Source organism: Zootoca vivipara, chromosome 5, assembly GCF_965207765.1.
Source record: "Zootoca vivipara chromosome 5, rZooViv2.hap1.1, whole genome shotgun sequence".
NCBI classification, from domain to species: domain Eukaryota; kingdom Metazoa; phylum Chordata; class Lepidosauria; order Squamata; family Lacertidae; genus Zootoca; species Zootoca vivipara.
In genome coordinates, this window is record NC_142588.1 from 77230006 (window position 1) to 77251018 (window position 21013).

General features: G+C 38.7%; 1 protein-coding gene across 4 annotated transcripts in view; it reads left to right on the forward strand.

The window, feature by feature from the left end:
- RSRC1 (arginine and serine rich coiled-coil 1) overlaps window positions 1-21013 on the forward strand; it is a 159739-nt gene that overhangs the window by 76180 nt on the left and 62546 nt on the right. For all 4 annotated transcript variants that reach the window (XM_088669135.1, XM_035133475.3, XM_088669134.1 and 1 more), the window contains exon 6: window positions 7078-7129. In XM_088669135.1, coding sequence (XP_088525261.1) covers window positions 7078-7129 — 52 coding nt within the window. The remainder of the gene's footprint in view (window positions 1-7077; window positions 7130-21013) is intronic.

Genomic DNA, 21013 nt, shown 5'->3' on the forward strand with positions numbered 1-21013 from the left:
CTTTCCCAACATCAGGGTCTTTTCCAGAGAGTCTTCTCTTCTTATGAGGTGGCCAAACTATTGGAGCCTCAGCTTCACGATCTGTCCTTCCAGTGAGCACTCAGGGCTGATTTCCTTCAGAATGGATAGGTTTGATCTTCTTGCAGTCCATGGGACTCTCAAGAGTCTCCTCCAGCACCATAATTCAAAAGCATCAATTCTTCGGCGATCCGCCTTCTTTATGGTCCAGCTCTCACTTCCATACATCACTACTGGGAAAACCATAGCTTTAACTATACGGACTTTTGTCGGCAAGGTGATGTCTCTGCTTTTTAAGATGCTGTCTAGGTTTGTCATTGCTTTTCTCCCAAGAAAAATAGCAAGCACAGTTCACATGCTAGGGAACAAAGAGAGGGTCGTGGCAAGGAGGAGTCTAAATCCCCCAGAGTAAGGAGGGTATTCAAAGCCAATGCAGTAAATACATAGCTAAGATACTTGTTCATACACACAAACACACTTTTGTATACAGACACACTAGCAGAATCTGGTAACAATAGAAGAACCAACTGAACAGCCATCATCGTCATACTCCAATCCATCTGCTAATACCAAGTTCTCTCAGATTGAATCAGAGTTTCTTGAATCCCAAATTCCTACTTGCAATGGACCAGAGCTCATTACAACTTGCAAGCAGGAAAATGGCTTTTCTACTCATGCAATCTGTGGATTCCAAAATAGTACACTCAAAAATATAACAAGGTTTCCATTGGATACTTCTACCTTAGAGTTCGTTGTTTTCTCAGTACTTAAGATTCTTACAGCTGACAAAAATTGAATTTATGCTGTGCTCTGCTGTATTCAAGTGTCATAAGTTGTTTTAAATGATATTCCCAAACAAGGCAACCTTCCTTTTTCTTATTAAAGCTTCTATTCAGTATAATTAATTTCTAGTTAATTAACAAGAATAAACCCTAATGAATCACAGAAATCTTTGGCTTATTCTTCATAATTACTTTTCCTTGACAGTTTATACTCCTAAATCTAATTGCGCAATATTAATTGTTACATAAATAATTAGATATACTTTAATGCAAAGCAGATTTGTTCTTCACCTACTTCATAAACTTGCCTGTTGTAAAATACGCAGTTATGCTGACCAAACTCTTTATTGTTATTCAGTTTATATGCTACATTAATTTCAGCACAGTGGCTTTGCAGTTGATATGTAACTTTTGTTTTTTAAAAATTGTTATTTAAAGTGCTTTATTCTGTTCATAGGGCGAGTCCAGTGTTAGTCATACTCAGAATAGATCCCTGGAAATTAATGGATTTTACTTAATCATTTTATTTCAGTGGGTATATTCTGACTAATATTGGATCTCTGCTATAAACTAAGAACTAATAATAACAGCATAAATAATAAGGCGTAAATGAGCATCACTGGTCCTAAACCAGAAACAGGTTATCAGCCGCTTACTAGAAGGGCGGCATGTCTGAAAATGTATGTGGTATGGAAGGGCACTAAAAAACTAATTTGGTCATTATTTATGCGACTGTAATCAGTTGCTGTACTTATGTACTCAGTAGAAATGTGCAGGCTAAATTTTGTCTTGATGTCAGTGTGAACTTACCCAGGTGATATGTAATACATGAATGGCTGTGATCGCTACCCCCTTAGTTCAATCAAAATAAAAAAATTCCTTCCAGCAGCACCTTAAATACCAACTAAGTTTTTTATTTTGGTATGAGCTTTTGTGTGCATGCACACTTCTTCAGATACACTGAAATAGAAGTCCCCAGACGCTTATATATAGAGAAAGTGTGGGGAAGGGTATCACTCAGAAGGGTGGTGGAAATGGGTGATTGACTGACTGATAGTTCAATGTTTCTGATTTGAGATACATAATGTGCCATGTTTTGCCTTTCGTTCTCCTGTGTTAGCTGTAGGGAGCTGCTTGTGCAGACACTGCCATCTTACTGAGGATTAATAGACTGAATAGTTGCAATTTCTCCTTTTTGCATTTGCAGAGCAACAACGGCGCAAACTAATAGTTAAAATTTCTGTAGATTCTCTTGCTGTTCAGTGCATATTTTTATATGTACACATGGGTTAGGAGTTAGCATCCCAGCTTGTAATGAGTCCTTTCCTGATGAGTAAATCTGCTAGTTTGTAGGTACTCTGGATTGTCACTTGATGTGTAGATACCTTGACAAGAAGGGCTTCACTCTCCTGTCTACCTCTGCAAGCTAAAATCCTTCCCAGCCTCCTATCTCATTATTTTCAGTTTCTAGTCTCTCTCTCCTTCATGCAAGCATGTATCTACGTATGGAAATGTTCATTTCCCCCCCCCCCCCACACACAAGAGAGTTTGTTTGTTTGTTTGTTTGTTTGTTTGTTTGTTTGTTTTAGGAGTGGAATTGACTCCCACTTCTGAAAGCTGGCAGCTGTTCTGTTGTCTAGGCAGTTGGCTGATGTTCTTAGTGGTAAATAGATGTGAATCCTGTTTGTGAGGAGACTCCAGTCTGCAGTGTATCTTACACACACACACACACACACACACACACACACACACACACACACACACGTAAGCACAACCTTTTCAAGAGCAACCAAAGGGTCTGGATACTAAGCCTTATAAGAAACAGTTGAGGGAATTGGGTATGTTTAGCCTGGTAAAGAGGAGACTTAGAGTCTATATCAGGCATCTCCAAACTTCGCCCCTCCAGATGTTTTGGACTACAATTCCCATCTTCCCCAACCACTGGTCCTGTTAGCTAGGGATCATGGGAGTTGTAGGCCAAAACATCTGGAGGGCCACAGTTTGGAGATGCCTGGTCTATATGATAGCCTTCTTCAAACATCTAAAGGTCTGTCACAGGAAGATGTAGCATGCGTGTTTTCTCCTTCTTCTGGAGGCTAGGACCCAAACCAATGGATTCAAGTTACAAGGAGATTCCAACTAAACACCAGGAAGAGCTTTCTGGTAGTAAGAGCTGTTCAACGGTGGAACAGTCTCCCATGAGAGGTGGTTGACTCTCCTTCCTTGGAAGTTTTTAAGCTGAGATTCCTGCATTGCAGGGGGCTGGACTAGATGACCCTCAGGGTCCCTTCCCAACTCTACAAATCTGTGATTTTGTGATAGGATTTTTATCTCAAGAGAGAACTTCCTGTATAGCTTAGACATATCCCATCGTGGGAATTTCTTCTACATGTCTCATTAAGGAAGAAAGAGATTAGGGAAGAACTTTAATCTCCACGACATACCACTTGTTCTCTGCAGAGATTGCATCCTTTTAGGAAATTATTTAAAAGTGATCTCTGTACATTTCTTCATTCATGTACTGTACATGAAATGCTTTCTGAAATGCTGTATGTGACTCTTAATTTTCAGTAGTACTTACAGCACATCATTCCTACAGGTTTCCAGTGTGGCTACTACTGAGTAGACATGGGTGTGCATTTAAGCCTTTCATATTGGGTTGGTATTTTTACTTATTTAGAAGATTCATATCCCATCATTTGCCTATAAAAGCCCCCAAGCAGGCTTGCAACATATGCCTGAATCATACTTTCCATTAAACCATAGTTGAAAACAAACAATGGTTTAATGCAAATGAGCAGTGTGCTAGTGCTCAAATGTTCCCACAGCACTTCTTCCCCTGGTTCTGCTGTGCTGCCACTTGTTGTAAACTCCGAACTCAGGTTTGAGGTTTCCTTTCTCCAAATAAATCACAAGCAGTAAGCCAAGAGCAAATGATGGTTACCACTCTGGGTTTGCGTTTTGATGTCATGAGACGCCAGACCCTGATTTCTCTCTGTCAGGAGGGGAAAGGAAGAAGAACTTTTCAGCAGTGTACACCAGCACACAACACATTCACTTTGAAACCGTAGTTTGTTTTTACTTGCCTTAATGTGATAATGCAAACTAGGCTATAGATTAAAAACAAATATGTGTTTATACAACAATACACAATTATGGATACCTAGCGCTGATATTAAAAGTATATTGGCTTTATTGGGACTTAAGTAGTTTTATTTAGCCTCCCCAGATTGCATCTTATTATCTACTTGGATCCCCCCCAAAGTCCTTATTACCTAAATTGATTTCTTTCATGTTTGTTTTTTCACTGGGGCTGTTGAAAACCATCAACTTCTGGAATTTCTAAAAAAAGAATAATATTTATATATCTTTTTGTATATAGAGCGAGTTTTATATATCAACTATGTTATATACACGAAATACAGCAAGTACTATAAGGCCAGATCAATCAACTAACATATTTATGCCTAATGAATCAATTTGTCTATTTTAATATGTGACCTATTATAGAATTTTCTTTGGGGACTAAAGGAAAACAAAACACTATTTCATTTCCCCCTTATCCTGCTGTTGTTATTATATATACTGAACCACACTGGCACAATCATTGTAAAAGGAATAAAGCTGAAGAGAATGATTGCTCCCAATTTATTCTAGCACTACCAACAGTAAGACAAAAAACTACTGCTATCCATTTAAAATTACATATTTATTATAAAGCTTTATATAAATCAGTTGTAATATTACAAGCTAATATTTTTTTCTAGTTGATTTTATTGGGTCCGTTTGGGGTTACCGGGTCCATTTTGTAATATTCATATCTGGATTTATAAGGCTGTGTTAGCAGAAGGCAAACTGTTCAGAATACTAGTAATGTAAATGCAAAATTTGTTGGGAGTCATAAAAAAGTAGTCAGGCAAATATAGTGATGGTTAAGTTCATGATTGGTGCACTGCATACTATCAAAATGGTCAGCTTGAGGATTCTTTACAATAGACACAATTCTGTGTAGCTGGAGACAATTTATGTTGTTGACGTAGAGCCAATTAAGATGCTCTCTAATTGGCACCATTAGGCAAACTAGTTTACATGTCCAGAGAAATATGAAATAATCATTCTTACTGCTCACATGAGCAGACTTTTGTACACTTGAGACCGTGTTTTAGTCTAAACCTTAGACTTTCTGAACAGACTGTTCGGTATTTTGCAGTTGAGCAGTATAAAGGCAATTTCTGTGGCTCAATACATAAGATGAATGCTGAATTCCATTTCTGGTTGTTGGTCAGTATTGATAATGATGATGCAGTGCTAGGTTTACATACTGTATTTATATATTGTTGTCGCTTGATTGGCTTTAAACAGGTCACATCATTTTTGTTATTTTGTTTCCTAAAGCATTGCTTTGAACAATTTTCAGTACTAGCTAATAAAAAATGAAATTTGCATGCTTTTGCATTTATTAAATATATATATAAAGTGTATATAAGGGTTGTATCCAATGTAAAGCTAAGTAACTTATTCTGTTGGTGCAAGGATTTATGTCTGCTTGCATTAAGATGTGTGGGGGGTGTGAGCTTGACTTTTGCATGCCCAGCTGCTCCCTAGCCCAAGGAGCAGAGGTTGACGATATTTTATCAATTAATTGAGCGAGTGATTTAACAAGATTTATATACCATTTGATTGTAATGGAATTTCTCTTCTCCTTGTCCAATGGCTTGGGACCTGTGTACCAAAAGCAAACCTTCACCAATTTCAATCTTGGGCATTGTTCGAAATTGCATGGGTGCCAGGCATGTTTAGCTACTGGTGCTGGTCCAGTTGTGAATATGTGGAAATTTCTGGGCACAAAGTTGGCAATTGACATCTCCATTGAGTCAGCTGACTCGTGCATAGCAAATGGCGTATGGACCTTTTGCTGGGCATCTTAGTCCGCCACCATCACATTAAGTGAAGTAAGTGCAGGGCTGAGTACAGGTATATTTGTCAGTGCTTCAGCCTTTCCCCAGGTCACCCAATGGAACTCACAGGCTACAGTTTAAAAACCTTTGCCTTAGTCCATAGTTAATACCATGTCCATTTCCACTGTGTGTGTTTCTCCTTCTTGCATACTGGGACAAGTGAATTGTTCAGTGAAGTTTTTAATGGTTCATGTTTTATTGTGTTTTTCATATTTTGTTGGGAGTTGCCCAGAGAGGCTGAGGCAACCCAGCCAGATGGGCGGCATATAATAAAAGTATTATTATTATTATTATTATTATTATTATTTGTTGTTGTTGTTGTTGTTGTTGTTGTTGTTGTTGTTGTTGTAAGTGCAAGGTACAGCCAAGCAATGTAGTTTTGTTCATGAATTGTAGAATTGTAGGGACGCGGGTGGCGCTGTGGGTTAAACCACAGAGCCTAGGGCTTGCTGATCAGAAGGTCGGCGGTTCAACCCCGTGGTGGGGTGAGCTCCTGTTGTTCAGTCCCAGCTCCTGCCAACCTAGCAGTTCGAAAGCACGTCAAGTGCAAGTAGATAAATAGGTACCGCTCCAGTGGGAAGGTAAACAGTGTTTCCATGTGCTGCTCTGGTTTGCCAGAAGCGGCTTAGTCATGCTGGCCACATGATCCAGAAGCTGTCTGCGGACAAACGCCGGCTCCCTTGGCCTATAGAGCGAGATGAGCACCACAACCCCAGAGTCGTCCGTGACTGGACCTAACAGTTATGGGTCCCTTTACCTTTACCTAGAGTCCCCAAGGGTTATCTAGTCCAACGCCCTGGTGAATAGACATTCCGTTGTGTTGACCGTAACCTAGGTTTAAGGTGGTATTTGATGCCTAGCTTATACATCTCAGTTTCTAACTCTGATCTTGGGCCCTACACTTTGTAGAGGAGACCCTCTTGCTAGTGGTGCCACTGGCTGCTGCCCAGTTGGCATTGACCTTTGACAAGGACTTTTCAGTGGCAGTTCCCTGTTTGTGGAATGTCCTCCCTGGTGAGATGCATCTGTGTCCCTTATTACTAACTTTCAGGAGGAATTTAAAAACATTTGTGTTTAACCAGGCATTTGGCAGCTAGAAGATACTGTTCCTGGCAACCTTGAAATTATCAGCTCTGAGAGTATGTGACTGCATAACAAGTTTTTAGATGGTTTAAATATGTTTATATTTTAAGTTTTATAATATCATCTGTTTTATCATTTTGGTGTTTGCTGTCTTGGACTCCTTTGGGAGAAATGGCAGGTTGCAAGTTTCATTAAAAAAATAATAATGGTTATTCCTTTTTCCTCCCTTTTTCTAGTCCGCTGCTGAACAGGCGAAAGCTAGATTACAGTTGGTTCTTGAAGCTGCTGGTAAGTAAATGGATGGAAGCAATAATATTGTTTAAGTGCCTCTCAGCAATGGTACCCAGTTTTGGAGTACCTTATCTCCTCAGATTTGACTGGCTTTGATCCTATCCATTTATTGATGCTAGATGAAGCTTTTATTCTTCTTCTAGGCCTTTGAGTTACGGAATCTTTTGACCTGTGTTGTATTATTTTAACTGAGAATTGCATGTTTTGTTTTTATATTTTGGCTCATTCATGTAATTCAAAAGTTTCCTGTCTTGAGGTCTTTTGACCAAGGGTGTGATATAAATCTTAAAAATAAATACATAAAAGTATTATGGCAGTACAGTAACTAAAGGAGACTGTAATCCTGTTCACACTTACCTGAGAGTAAGCCTCAATGAACTTAATGGAACTTTCTTCTGAATAAACCTACTTCGGATTGTGTGGTCAATTAGCAGAACTGTCATTTAAATACATTTAATAGAGGTGCTACAGTTCTCTATTTGTATCTATGCCTATATACAGTGGTACCTCTACTTACGAATTTAATGCGTTCCGAACGCACATTCGTAAGTCGAAAAAAATTGTAAGTCGAATCCCATAGGAATGCATTGGGAGAAAAAAATCGTAAGTCGAAGCAACCGTATCTAAAAATTTGTACGTAGAAAAAATCCTATCTAAACCGCATCCAAGATGCCAGACGGAGCTCCGTTTGTAAGTAGAAACATTCGTAAGTAGAGTTATTCGTAAGTAGAGGTTCCACTGTACAACAAAACATCAGAGAGCTGCTGATCATGGAGATAATGATCTAAAAGAAATGTGTATACCTTAGCCTAAAAGACAAAAGCGAAGGTTTTTTAAACTATCTACTCTGTCATATAAGAACATATTTTACTTTTCTGCCTTTGCGTTTTCTTATTAGTATTTGAACCTAATGGTGGAATATATAGTAACCATTCTAGGGGATGCTGTTTTACAGAAATCTTTTGTTCAATAGCAAAACTTTTTTTCCCCCAGTTTCCAATAAATGCTCACATTCTTCAGTGTAGCATCTTCTCCGTCATAGTTTGAAACATATGCATTGTTCTCCCATTCTTTTAATATGTCTCTGAAGCATATAATTATAAAGTAGATGTGACAGGGCAGACCTTGAAAAGCACAATTTGTTTATACTGCTCTGAGCTGTCACACCTCATTTTTTAATTTAACACCTCGAGAATGTATTAAAGATACTATGAATTTTTTGTCATTGTGATCAGAAGCCTGTAGATTTCGAGGCATATTTGAGGTTCTTGTGACACTTTTTAATCTAAAAAATTTAAAATTGGAGTTTAAACCTTAGGTCCAGATTACTCTTAAATGAATTATGGGATTGGAAAATACATTAAAGTTATTCATGAAATTTGAAATCTCTTTCCTAACTTTTAGTTGAACATTGAAAAAACAAGTGCATAAAGTACATTGGATTCCTTTTGTAAAATTAGGGATTATGTTGAACAATATTGGAAATCAACATTTTATTATTTATGCTTTCTTGTTCTGTGAGGAGTGAAAATTTTATACACCCACACCTATTTAACTGTATGGTTGTAACACATATTAAGATCTTCATTTATGTTTCATAAGCTTTCTCTCATGTTTTGAAATACTAAACCTTTCTAGCGTTCAAGTAGCAAGTTGTTAGCCTAGGAAATCATATGTAATCATATACTTTAGTTTGGAAAACTGGTATTTCATAGTTCGCACAAAGTTTCTTCCGTTTTAGTAACCATTGCAAGTGTTAATGTGTGCAACATCATTAGCATATCTGAGTATTCAACAAAAATTTCTGAATTTCTGACAGAGTGTTTCTGTTTGATTTTTAAAGTACAGACAAAGGTTTTCAAGGCACATGTAAAAAGAGTTTAGGGATAGTATTTTGGGGTTTATTTGTTTTAGTTTGTGTATTTGAAAGCACTTCATGTTCCTGGTCTATTTATCATGTTAATGGTGCTTTCAGTTAATTTTATATAAAGTTTAATAACTACTTAGTCACTCTGGAACTTAACGTAAGGTATGCCTTCAAGAAGCCTAACTACTAATCTGTGTTTATAAGAGCACAAATCTAGTTTATATTGCTTGGATATTGGTAAGAGATTTCATGTTAATGACAGACTGTAGATACATTTACACAGTAAGGATAATAACTTAAGTCACATAAGTGTTTTTAATGAGTTGTTAAAGAAACTAATTTTGTGCTCGTAAGAACTGCCACTCAGAAAGGATTATTGCTATCAACTATAAATTTATATTTGAGTGACTTTATTTACTTATTCCTCTCAATAGTTAGACAGAAGAAAGCCATTTTAGCATAGTCTAACAATATCACAGCAACTTAGCAGATGTTAAGCAGGCAGTAGCTGAATGTTAATTTTGAGAGGGTAGTATGTTTAAGCCTATCTGAAGTATGTTGCATGTGCGCTTTCCAAGCTTAGTTACAATGCTGTCTCTCTTGGGAGAATTTTAAAGCTAAACCTCTTTCTTTTTGCCACTCTATATGGACTCTCTCAAGTCAGTATAAAGCAGATCATCCCTAGGCTAAAGCTCTTCAGCTTTTGTTATTGGGCTCTGTAGACCTGTAATTAGGCCTCCTGGCAAGCCTTGGAGTCCAGTTAATGGTCATATGGAGTTTCTATGAGGCAGACTGGCTTTGTATAAATCCTTCGCTGGAATATGTTTATGGGTCACTTCCTACCAGGACCATGTTTTGTCCTTGTGCCCTATAGGCTGACAAGGAACAGGTTCCCTTGACCATGGACAGCTCAGTTTGCTGCTCACAATCTACTCAGCTAATCCCCAGTGTAAACAGAGGATTTAGCATAGCTTCTGTCACTTACAGTTGCCAAACCACTTGGGTGTCTCTGATTTCTTTTCCAGAATTCATTATTGAATGACAGAGAACCATAAAAGGATTCGTGCTTGTTGGTATATTAAATGTATCCCATGTCTCTCAAACACTTGAGAGGCAGCATTCAAAAAAATTGGATTTCCTATTCTGATAAGAAATTATTAATAGTTTATAAAATAACATATTTTGAATAATTGTGGTTTTATTTAAGAATGTGATTTTGAAAAAAATAAAATAGATGTGAACATTTGTGAACTGTTAATTTCTACTACCGTATAAAAACATAGTGAAAATCTGCCATATTGGTAAGATTCTCTTCTGCTGCTTATAAAGACAATTACAAAAGTTGATTGATGTGAGCTTTCAAAGGTCCTGAGTTGAAATGCCTGTCTGATCTGTGTGTGGAATCTGCATTTCAAATCTGTTTCTAAAAGAGCATGCAAAATACTGTATTTTAAAGACAGAATTGTTGATAGTTTAAAGCAGACTTCAGAATAGAGATGTTAATATGACATTAGCAATATGTGGTAAAAACTGACAGAGGAATAATGAATGTTTTATATTTAATGGAGCTGTTTGACAGCTTATCTGCCTGTTTGGCTGTTTAACTCATTATCCTGTGATTATATAGCCAGTTTGTTCCAGTTAACTCTGCATCACATTTTTTAAAAAGAAAATGTTCCTATAAATGAATTGGACAGATAAAATACAAATATATTAGTGTTAGCTGCTGCAAATGTGTTAGGGCATTTCTTGTATGGTTGTCTTCAGTCTTTCATGAAATAATTCTTAAGAACGACAAATCTGTATTTGTTCAGTCTTTCCTAATAAGTGGTCTACAATCCATGGTTCCAAAATGGTTCGTGACAGATGTGGCTTAGAAGACCACATACGTAGACTGTATGATTTTAGTCTGGTGGAACTAATAGGATCACTCATTACTTTATAGATTCTTGCTTATTTTTCCTTTAATGAAAATTGCTTAGTTAAATTGGGTGGCCTTTTTCTTCCAGTGTTCAATGGTTATGCAAAGCCATTTTTAAGGTAGGTGGTAACAAATAGGGAAATAGTACAATTTTCCTGTACATAGTACAAAATGGAAATGACTAGTTTAAGGGATGGAGCAACAAATACAAGGGGAAAACTTTTCCCCAAAATAGAATTTTATTAATAGAATAAAATAGGTGGAAAAATGCAAGTCTACAGTTCAAAGTTGTCCCAGAGGCAGGCAGTTCTGAAAAATGAATGCAATGTGGGGTTTTGCTTGCATTAAGATGTGATTGATTGATTTTACAATACCCCTTGATTGTTGTAAAACCTCAAAGCAGTTTACAGAAAGAATAAAGCAATAGCATCTGTAAAGCACAGTTAAAACCAACTATTTAAAACATTTTAAAATAATTAAAATGAATGATAAGATGAAAACCAGATTAAAAGACATGTTAACAGTCTACTTGTGTGAATAAACTTGCCTAAACAAAAGGTGCCTAAAAGAGTACAGTGAAGATGCCTGTGTGATGTCGATAGGCAGGGAGTTCCAAAGTGTGCGTACTGCCACACTAAAAGATTGATTTCCTACAAATGCAGAAGGCGTATTGTGGCATGCCAGTTCTATAGATTGAAGCAGTTGAAGCGGCATATATGGGGGCAAGGCGATCTCACAAGTAAACTGGTCCCGAGCTGCTAGGGGCTTTATATACTAAGAGTAAAACCTTAAACTTGACCCAGTAGCAAACTAGCAACCTTTGCAGGTCTCTGAGCAGAGTTGTTATATGCTAACAGGGTCTTGCTTCTGTTAGCAATTGTACCGCAGCATTCTGCGCCAACCGCAGCTTCTGAATCAAATGCAAGGAAGCCCATGTGGAGAGCATTGCAGTAATCCAATCTTGAAGTGCATGAACTAATGCTTTTTCAGCCCAGGAACATTTGTGGCTGTTGTGTCAGTTGCAGCTGATAAAAGGTGCTTCTAGGCATTGAGGCAACACTTGGCCCTCTAGTAACAAAGCTGGATCCAGAAGCAACCCCATACTGCAAACCCGCTACTTCAAGGGAACTGGAATTGACCGATATTTTGGACACAGGAGCCCTACAGTGCCTCAATCATGCCAGGGTTCAAGCACCAGCTATTTAGAAGAAGGATCAGCTACTGGAAAATTGAGCCAAATCTGGTTCTCCCCCACTCCCTTTCCAGTCTAACCAAAGCAAAGGCAAAAGAGGTATATGGAGGAATGTTATTTGGCAACAACACTTGGTAGCTAGCCATTGTGGGTACAGGAGCTCGAACTTTTGCTTACTGCACCCCATTCCACTCTCAAAGGGAACCTCTGGCAAAACGAGTTAGTGATCCCATGGATTTTGAGCTAGTGAAGTTCCTTTCTTGATGGGAAGGGTGAAGAGAGGGCCTGCATGTTGTACTCTAAACACAAGAGTGTCCATTCACTAACCCATCTGTCATTTACTGTGCATGCATAAGGTCCCAAGTCCAATCTCATATTTAAAAATTATGTAACAAGTTATGGGCCAGACCTCTGCCTGACTGCCTTGGGAGCCACTCCACATCATACTGGACAATACTGGGCTAAATTGGCCAGTGGTCGGACGACTCCATATGTTGAAATATAAAAATTAAAATTGATCAAATTTGAAATTAATTTCCATTGAAAAACTTAGCAATATGCTTTGGTTGCTGTAGCACAGATGGGTTACAGGCAGCATGTGAAATGCAATATGAGATCTGAGATTATGGTGGTTCTCTCACAGAACTGGTTCATGGTAAGCCCATTTTTCAGGCCCATCTCTAATCAAAAGGCACACCACGAATCAGTTATGAAATTATCTGAAATCCTAATACTTTAACCTAACTTATATTAGGTTTAGATGACTAACAGAATTATAATGAAGTATTTGGAAGGAAAATATACCTCAAAGATTCTATTTTTATAGTGGTGGGTAAAGTCTAAAATTTTATTTTCCAGATAGTACAAGGGTTAAAGAATGGGGTATTGTGTGTATTTTTAATAATTTTTCTAGCTGACCTTATTGATTTCAGAATTGGTCCCAAACTTTTCAGAATTGCTGTTCTAGCTATAATTTTTCTAGCTCCAAAAAGGTAACTTATGCGTAGATTATAACTATAGGATTTTGAAAATGTTGTAACATATGGTAGAAATCATTCTGATGCAAATGTGTGCTAATTATGTGCAGCTGAATCTTGCATGCTTGCCATTGATCTCAAGTCAAATACAAATTTGTGGTTATCTTAAGTTATTTATATCTATTTGTATTTAGCAAAGTTTGCCAAGAAATTTATTTATATATACAGTATACACATACATACATACATACATACATACATACATACATACATACATACATACAGTATAGGCTGTTGAGCTAATGCACAGCAATGGAGATGGTGATTCAGAACAACGAGAAGCCCTTATCATTTTTTAAAGAAAGAATTGCTATTCTGTGAGGAAAGGTCTTTCATTTGCTTCATATTTTATATTTAAATACTACTTGTTTCATTTCTTTGTACAAGTGTCTACTTTGTGTATATACAGCTCAGTCCTAAGCATTATTCTTCAGAAGCAAGAATATGCTACAAGTGCATAGGAGTATAAAATTAGGCCAAATGCATTTCTCTCGTGGATGACAGAGGTCTCCAAACAGGCAGTGCAGCTTCGCGCACAGCTTGGAGACAGGAAACACCTAAAGCTTACCGTAAACAGAAGACTTTGTTCCTCCCCTCTTGCTCATACTCAGTCTCCTTACTGAGCACCCTGTTTTTCTTTACTTTTTTCTGCTCCCCATAGCTGCCTTGTATCATTCTCCAAGTGTTTGGATACAGTGGTACCTTGGGTTACAAACACTTCGGGTTACAGACTCAGCTAACTCGGAAGTAGTACCTCGGGTTAAGAACTTTACCTCAGCATGAGAACAGAAATCGTGCGGCATGGCGGCAGCGGGAGGCCCCATTAACTAAAGTGGTGCCTTAGGTTAAGAACGGTTTCAGGTTAAGAATGGACCTCCAGAACGAATTAAGTACGTAACCAGAGGTACAACTGTAATAATAATAATAATTTATTTCTACCCCGCCCGTGTAGCTGGGTTTCCCCAGCCACTCTGGGCGGCTCCCAACAGAATATAAAAAAACATGACAAAACATCAAACCTTAAAAGCATCCCTAAAGAGGGTTGCCTTCAGATGTCTTCTAAAAGTCAGATAGTTGCCCCACTACCGAGAAGGCCCTCTGCCTGGTTCCCTGTAACCTCACTTCTCACAGTGAGGAAACCGCCAGAAGGCCCTCTGAGGTGGACCTCAGTGTCTGGCTCTTTTTTTAAAAAAAGAGAGCCCTCTTTACCTTATCTGCCTTCATTTCCCTGCCCCACTGCAAGAGGAAAAGACTCTCTCCAACCATGTTTCTCCATGGGGAAAATTCCTCCTGCCTTGTGCTCCAAAGTGCCTTTGGGCAATCAAAAAGCCCATGGAGGGCAGCACTGAATGATAGCCATGGTCAGTGTCCAGCTGCTTGAGATTCTCTTGTCTTTATCAGCAGTATGAAAATGGCAGCCATGGCAATTTTGAAGAAGGGACCACTACTCTCATTCTATTGTTTGTGTCCATGGCAAGTGGCAGAGAGCACTTTGGAGTACCACTGTGCTCTTCAGTTCAGCCAGTTCTGCAGGAGACCCTATCCTCATACATGGAAGTTGCTGTCATTGCTCAGGTTTCATGGCTCCATTTCATGGCTCCAGGTTTCATGGCTCCATTTCAACCCTCTAAGGACCAATATGCCCACAAGGCTTCTGAGTTGCCCAAGGCTCCCCCCCCCTCTGCTGCTGCTTTCTGCCCCAGCAATGTTCATATATTCAGCAGACTACATCCAAGCCTCCTCTCACTGAAGTAATACAACTGAAGAAGACTGTGCTGACTGATAACGCATCTGAATTATCCAAAAGGGAAGTACCCAAATTTGTGAGAGGCAGACTTCAAGGAAGTGCTGGTCAAAACCACCAGCAATGGAAAATTCATTCACTCACAAAAAAGAGAAAGAAAAAATGCTTCCCCAGACATTCCTCTGGTCTCTTCCAGTACTTTCATGATCCTACAGACATGGGAGAAACTTCAGAGGTGGTGAGCCTTCATGTAACTGTCCCAGATTCCAAGAATGATCCCAGCAGACCCATCACTCCTGATGCACCTCCATCCACTCACCAGGGTCTCCAGCAGCTGTTCGGACTCCTTCCACTTGTCACCAGAAGGAGGGATACTCGCCAGGTTTCCTCAAAGGTAGTTTCCTCAGAAGATACCTTTTCTGGTATTCAGTTTTTTTCATGGTAGCAAAAAAGGATGGATCCTGGAATGCAGTACTTGACCTCAAATTTCTAAACCAGTTTGTGGAAGCTTAAGATGGAGATGCTATCCTCCATCAGAGAGGCTCTCCACCCAAAAGACATTCTAGGCTGAAAAGACCTAATGGAGACCTATTTGTATAGCCTGTTATTCACAAGACATTGACTGCTGCTATGCTTCTCCTACAATGACTTCCATTACTAGTACTGTGTATTTACAAAGGTAATAGACACAGCAGTGCAGATTCTTCAGCCTCAGGGTGTACATGCATACCCTTACCTGGACAACCTCTTGTTCTGCTCTACAAGTCTCTCTCACAGGCACTTCCATGTAATGCTAGCCCATCTAAAGGACCATTTTTCTTCTTGTCAACTCCTCAAAGAGCCGTCTCCCTCCCACCAACTTCAACACTTGGGAGCATTGATGGACACGGAGTAGGGTTGCATCTCTCTCTCCCAGGAGGGTATCCATGATCTTTGCATGCCCACTCAGCAGACATCATGCAGCTATCCCAACTCCTGGACATGATGGCCTCAGCCATAGGCATCTTACCCTGGACATGTCACCACTCCCACCCACTCCAGGGCTCCTTCTCCATTTCCAGAGAGATAGTGCTCACAACCATCACTGCTGAATTTTGCACTCCAAATACATGAAAAATTCTTTCGGACAATGGCAACTAGATGAATACTTGTGGAAAGGCATTCCTTTGCAGGCCTCCCCCTCCCTCAATCATCAAGTGTTAGGAGCTAGGGAGCCTATTGCCAAAGCCAGAACATACATGGCAAGTAGTCAGCACTGGAAGCTCAAAGAAACATCACACTTCTACTGTTCCTGTTCTCTGTGCTTTTCCTCGAAGTGGGATTGAGCCTCAACAGGAGGAGAGAAGAGAAGTCTTCTGTTAAAGCTTTGGGCATTTTCTGTCTCCAAGCTGCATTACCTTTTAGGAGAACTCTCATTATCTGCAAAGAAATACCATTTATGATTAAAAAAATAACAACTGTTCTTTCTCTAAAACCCTAAAACTTTCAGTGATGTAACTCACCTGTAAATCCCTGGATGCTTATCATCCTTCAGTTTTGATATTCAAAAGAAGCAATAGTGGAGAGGTTTTGGTTACAGTTTTATAGTGTATATGCCCGTATCATTTTTTATTTTTAAAAAATAATCTATTCAGTACACGGTCTCTTTCTCATGGTCATGCATAAAATTTATGAATGTATAGGGACACTATTTGCTCTTTGAATGTGAAATCTGTCAAAATCTGCATCTTAATCTATGGAATGGTGATTATTACTTTTGTCTCAGAGAATACGCCGGCTCCCTTGGCCAATAATGTGAGATGAGTGCACAACCCCCAGAGTCGGTCACGACTGGACCTAATGGTCAGGGGTCCCTTTACCTTTACCTTTACCTCGGAGAATAAGAGAATATTTTTAGGGAAACGTTTTAGATCACTGATCTATTCAAAATGATATTTTTTAAAAAACTTACTGCTTTTAAAAATAAAACTTTGCAACATTTAATGCAATTAAACCTGAAAGTTCCCTTCAGCAGTCGTAGTTCTGTTGTAACTCACTGGCTAGAATTATGGAAACAGAGCAGGTTTGCCTCATACTGAATTATTGGGCAGAATACTGCCTGCATGTTTTTCCTTGTATAAGGAAAAGAGCTAGAAACCTGTTGTTGTTTTATAAAATTTGTATACCACCCTATACCTCTAGATTTGAGGGCGGTTCACAACATAAAATCTATCTATCTATCTATCACCTATCTGTCCATCTATCTATCTATCCATCCATCCATAATAAAAATCAAAACAACAACAACAAACCAATAACCCCCACTTCCACAGCACATTTAAAAGGGCATCGGATGTCCATATGCAAAGGCCTAGTTAAAGAGGAACATCTTTGCCTGGCGCCTAAAGGTGCCAGCTGAACCTCCTTGGGGGAACATTCCACAAGCATTTCCCCTCACTGAACCGGAATGTTCAAGGAAGGGGCCTGCAGGTTCCCAGAGACAGACAGATCTGCAAAGACACTCACAGAGGCATTCTCACAGAGACAGGTACATGATACAGAGTTGAGAGAACTCAGTTCACTCGTATACAACTTCCTCACTTGGAAGCACAGCAGGAAACTTAGAAAAACAAACACGCTATCCTCACACAAGATGAAGCTGGTCCCTAGTGCAATGGGAGAGCAAGTTAGTGGTAGAGCAACTTCTTGGCATGTTTTGCCTCAGTCAATTTACAGTAGAAAGTCGGTCTTGTTGAGAACAGAACAATCTTATGCAGTTGTACACCTATTTACATGTAAAGGATAGCTTTGTTTTTCTGTCTCTGTACTTTCATTATAAATCATCTGAACTAATTTCTCTGTTGAACAAGAATGCTTTTAACGCAGGTAATAAAATCATTGTGTTATTGAAACAGTATTTATCACTTTCTCATTAAATACAGAGAAATAAGAGTGCCATTTTTTACCAAATAGTTTCATTTGCTCATATTTTCTTTGTTGACCCAAATGAATGAAATTAGAATAAACAATCTTGGAGTCATTTGTAATCAAGAGCTGATTAATGGAGTTTGGTTTCCTAGCCATTATTCATTCATGAACACCTGATATCTTTCCCATAAACAAATTGTGTTTGTCCAAATTAAGAAATTAAATGAAGCATTTGATGAGTTTATGATTGACCCTTCTAAGTTGGAGCCCATTAGTCAATGTCGTTATCATACAAAACTGTTTGACTAATGTGCTGTCTAAGAAGCATGTGGATTTATTATGATTTCTGATTAATGCATGCTGCAAGCCAAATTACTAGATTGTAATAATTTTTGATTCTCATTTTAGCAGTCACTGAAGATTTTCATCTCTGATGAAATGCATTTATGTCCCTTCAGATTTAGAGTTGATTATGAGGTGTTGGCTGAATAAATCTTTAGATATTACATTGTACATTTGCAAAGGCATATTTTCTCAAAACACTCATATTACTCACTGCAGCCTTTGCATAAAAATCCACTATCTCAAGCCTGTAAATATTTTAATGTCTTTTCTCTCTCTCCAAGTATGTTATAGGTTCTTACCGTAATATGTACGGTATGTTTAGTTTAATGTGTAGTTTTGGTCTGTTATAATTAGTCATTCAAAAATTATGTTTAAAAGTGCTAGGGTTGCAAAGTAAGAGACTTGATAATTACAGATTCCCAGTCTTGTGGCTTTTCCAGAGGTCAGTCTAATGGTGACAGTTACTCCTGGTCATGGTGCTTCATTTCATTCCTCAGAAAATGTATTTGCTGTTCGCAAATTGTTAATGAAAACAAACAGCCTAATACCATAGCCTTGTGTGTGTGTGTGTGTCCGCATCTTAAGCCATGGGTAGTGTTTGACTATGACCAAAGCAAAGGATCTACCCGCTGCCCCATCTGGGTAGAATAAATAAGGCAATGTTTTAAGTGCACTGGCCCCATGTTGTTTAGAGCTTTCTACACCAATAGTAAGACTTTGAAGATGACTCAGTAGTGTACTGGCTGCCAGCGCAGCTCCATCAACGCAGGTGTTACATGTTGGTGGTATCCAACATCTGATAACAATCAGGCTGCAGAATTCTGCACCAGCTGCAGCTTCTGAACTAGCCTCAAGGGTAGTCCCACACACAGCACATTATAGTCATCTATCCACAAGATTACCAGTACTTGACCAAGCTCTCTTGATCCAGTAACAGCTGATGCACCATTCAAAGCTGGCCACTGAGGAAATCTGAGCCTCAAATGAGAAAGTTAGATCCAGGAGTGATCTAAGCTGTGTACCTGTAGCTGTGTAGCTGCAGCTTCAGAAGGAGTGCAACCTTGTCCAGAACAGGCAGCTGACCTATTTCCCAGACATGAGAATTGCTCATCCATAGTATTTCCATCTTGCCAGGCATCAGTCCCAGAAGTTAAAGAGAAATGGGGCTGGGCATCATCAGCATACCAGGGACACCCTAATAGTCACACCTAATAGCCACACACTCAGCAGCTTCATATAAAAGTTAAATAGCATCTGTAGTTGTACCGTGCCTTGTGGCACCCTGTAACACAAGGGTCAGGGGGCAGAGAGACACTTTCCCAATGCTGTTCTCTGAACCCAACCTTATAGGTAGGATCGGAACAACTGTAAAACAGTGTCCATGAGTACCCACCCCACAGAGGTATTGCAATAGAATACTATGCTCGGTGGTAAGAAAAGCTTCTGAGAAGTAAGATCATGCATCAGGACAACTAAGGCTGATTCGGTTCTGAAAGGGGACCTAAATCCAGGTTGAAATGGTCCAGATAGCTAGTCTCTTCAAAGAATCCCTGCTTTCTGGGCAGTGCTAATACTTCTAGGTTTCTCCCATGCCTGTAATCTGTACTGTGGCCTCACAAAATTCTCCTATGTCCTTGCTCCCCCACCATCAGAACTCTTGGTTGAGGAAGGGATTTAAAGAACACTGTATTATTATTATTATTATTATTATTATTATTATTATTATTATTATTATTATATTTTATTTAATATTTTCACTGAGACATAAAGAAAAGAAAGAAGTGCTTGAAACTGTGATACAATAGACATAAGGGTATATAAGTAGTACAGTTATTCTAGCAAGTATAAAATTATTAATAAGTCATAATGGGTTCCAAATATCATTCTATTTATCCACACACAACCTGTGTCTAAAAGCAATCTGTTTTATGTTGCAAAAGTTATCCTAGAGCACTTAAGATGCAGTTTGTTGGTCTCCTGTCTCTCCTCCGCCCCCAGGAAAGCCACACAAACAGATCTCCTCTTGTCTCCTTGGATTATCAGCAATCTGTAAAACAGGTTCATGAGATATAAGAGATGCTTTTGTTTTGTTTTTAATCACTTAAAAAGAGCACATAACATTTATAAGCACTGTAAAAACGTAGTGATGTAGGGTAGAATTCCTCCCAATAAATGTTTCCAGTGCTTTATTTTTGGAGTAATATTTTCTATTTCATAAATTTATTAAATACACTGTGTGGATACCATTTGCAAATAGAATAGCAGATAAACTTGGAAGCATCCAAGTTGTTAGCTGTGCTTACTATGTACAAGGAAAACAAGCATACTAAATTAGATTACTGTCTTGGGCATCTGAAAATTTTCCCGTGCAAACTGAACATTTGCTGATGCAAATTAGTTTGATTTGCATTGGAATTTTTTCAGTACAAAATTTCCTGATAAACCCATATCACAGGTACAAAGGTTAAAACATATGACACTCCTTGCCCCCTGACTTATCAAATGAGACATGATACGAAAGGTGAAAGGGACAGGAAGAGGAAAGCAGAGAAATTCAAATATCAGTTCTTGAAAGTTCCATCCTCTCAGCTGTGTAGTTTGATTTTGGCTGGTGGGTTTCCTTGCATCTAAGTACTGTATATTATCACATATACATACGATAGATGCCCAAGAGTGAGATGGTACATAGAATCATAGAGTTGAAGGGACCACGAGGTTCATCTAGTCTAACCTCTTGTAATGCAATCTTTTGTCCAACATGGGGCTCTAACCCACAACCCTGCAATTAAAAGTTGCTTTGCTAGAATCCTATTGACCTTGTTGTTGCTAAAATAAAACTGCACATTAAAAAAAAATCCAGATTTTTAG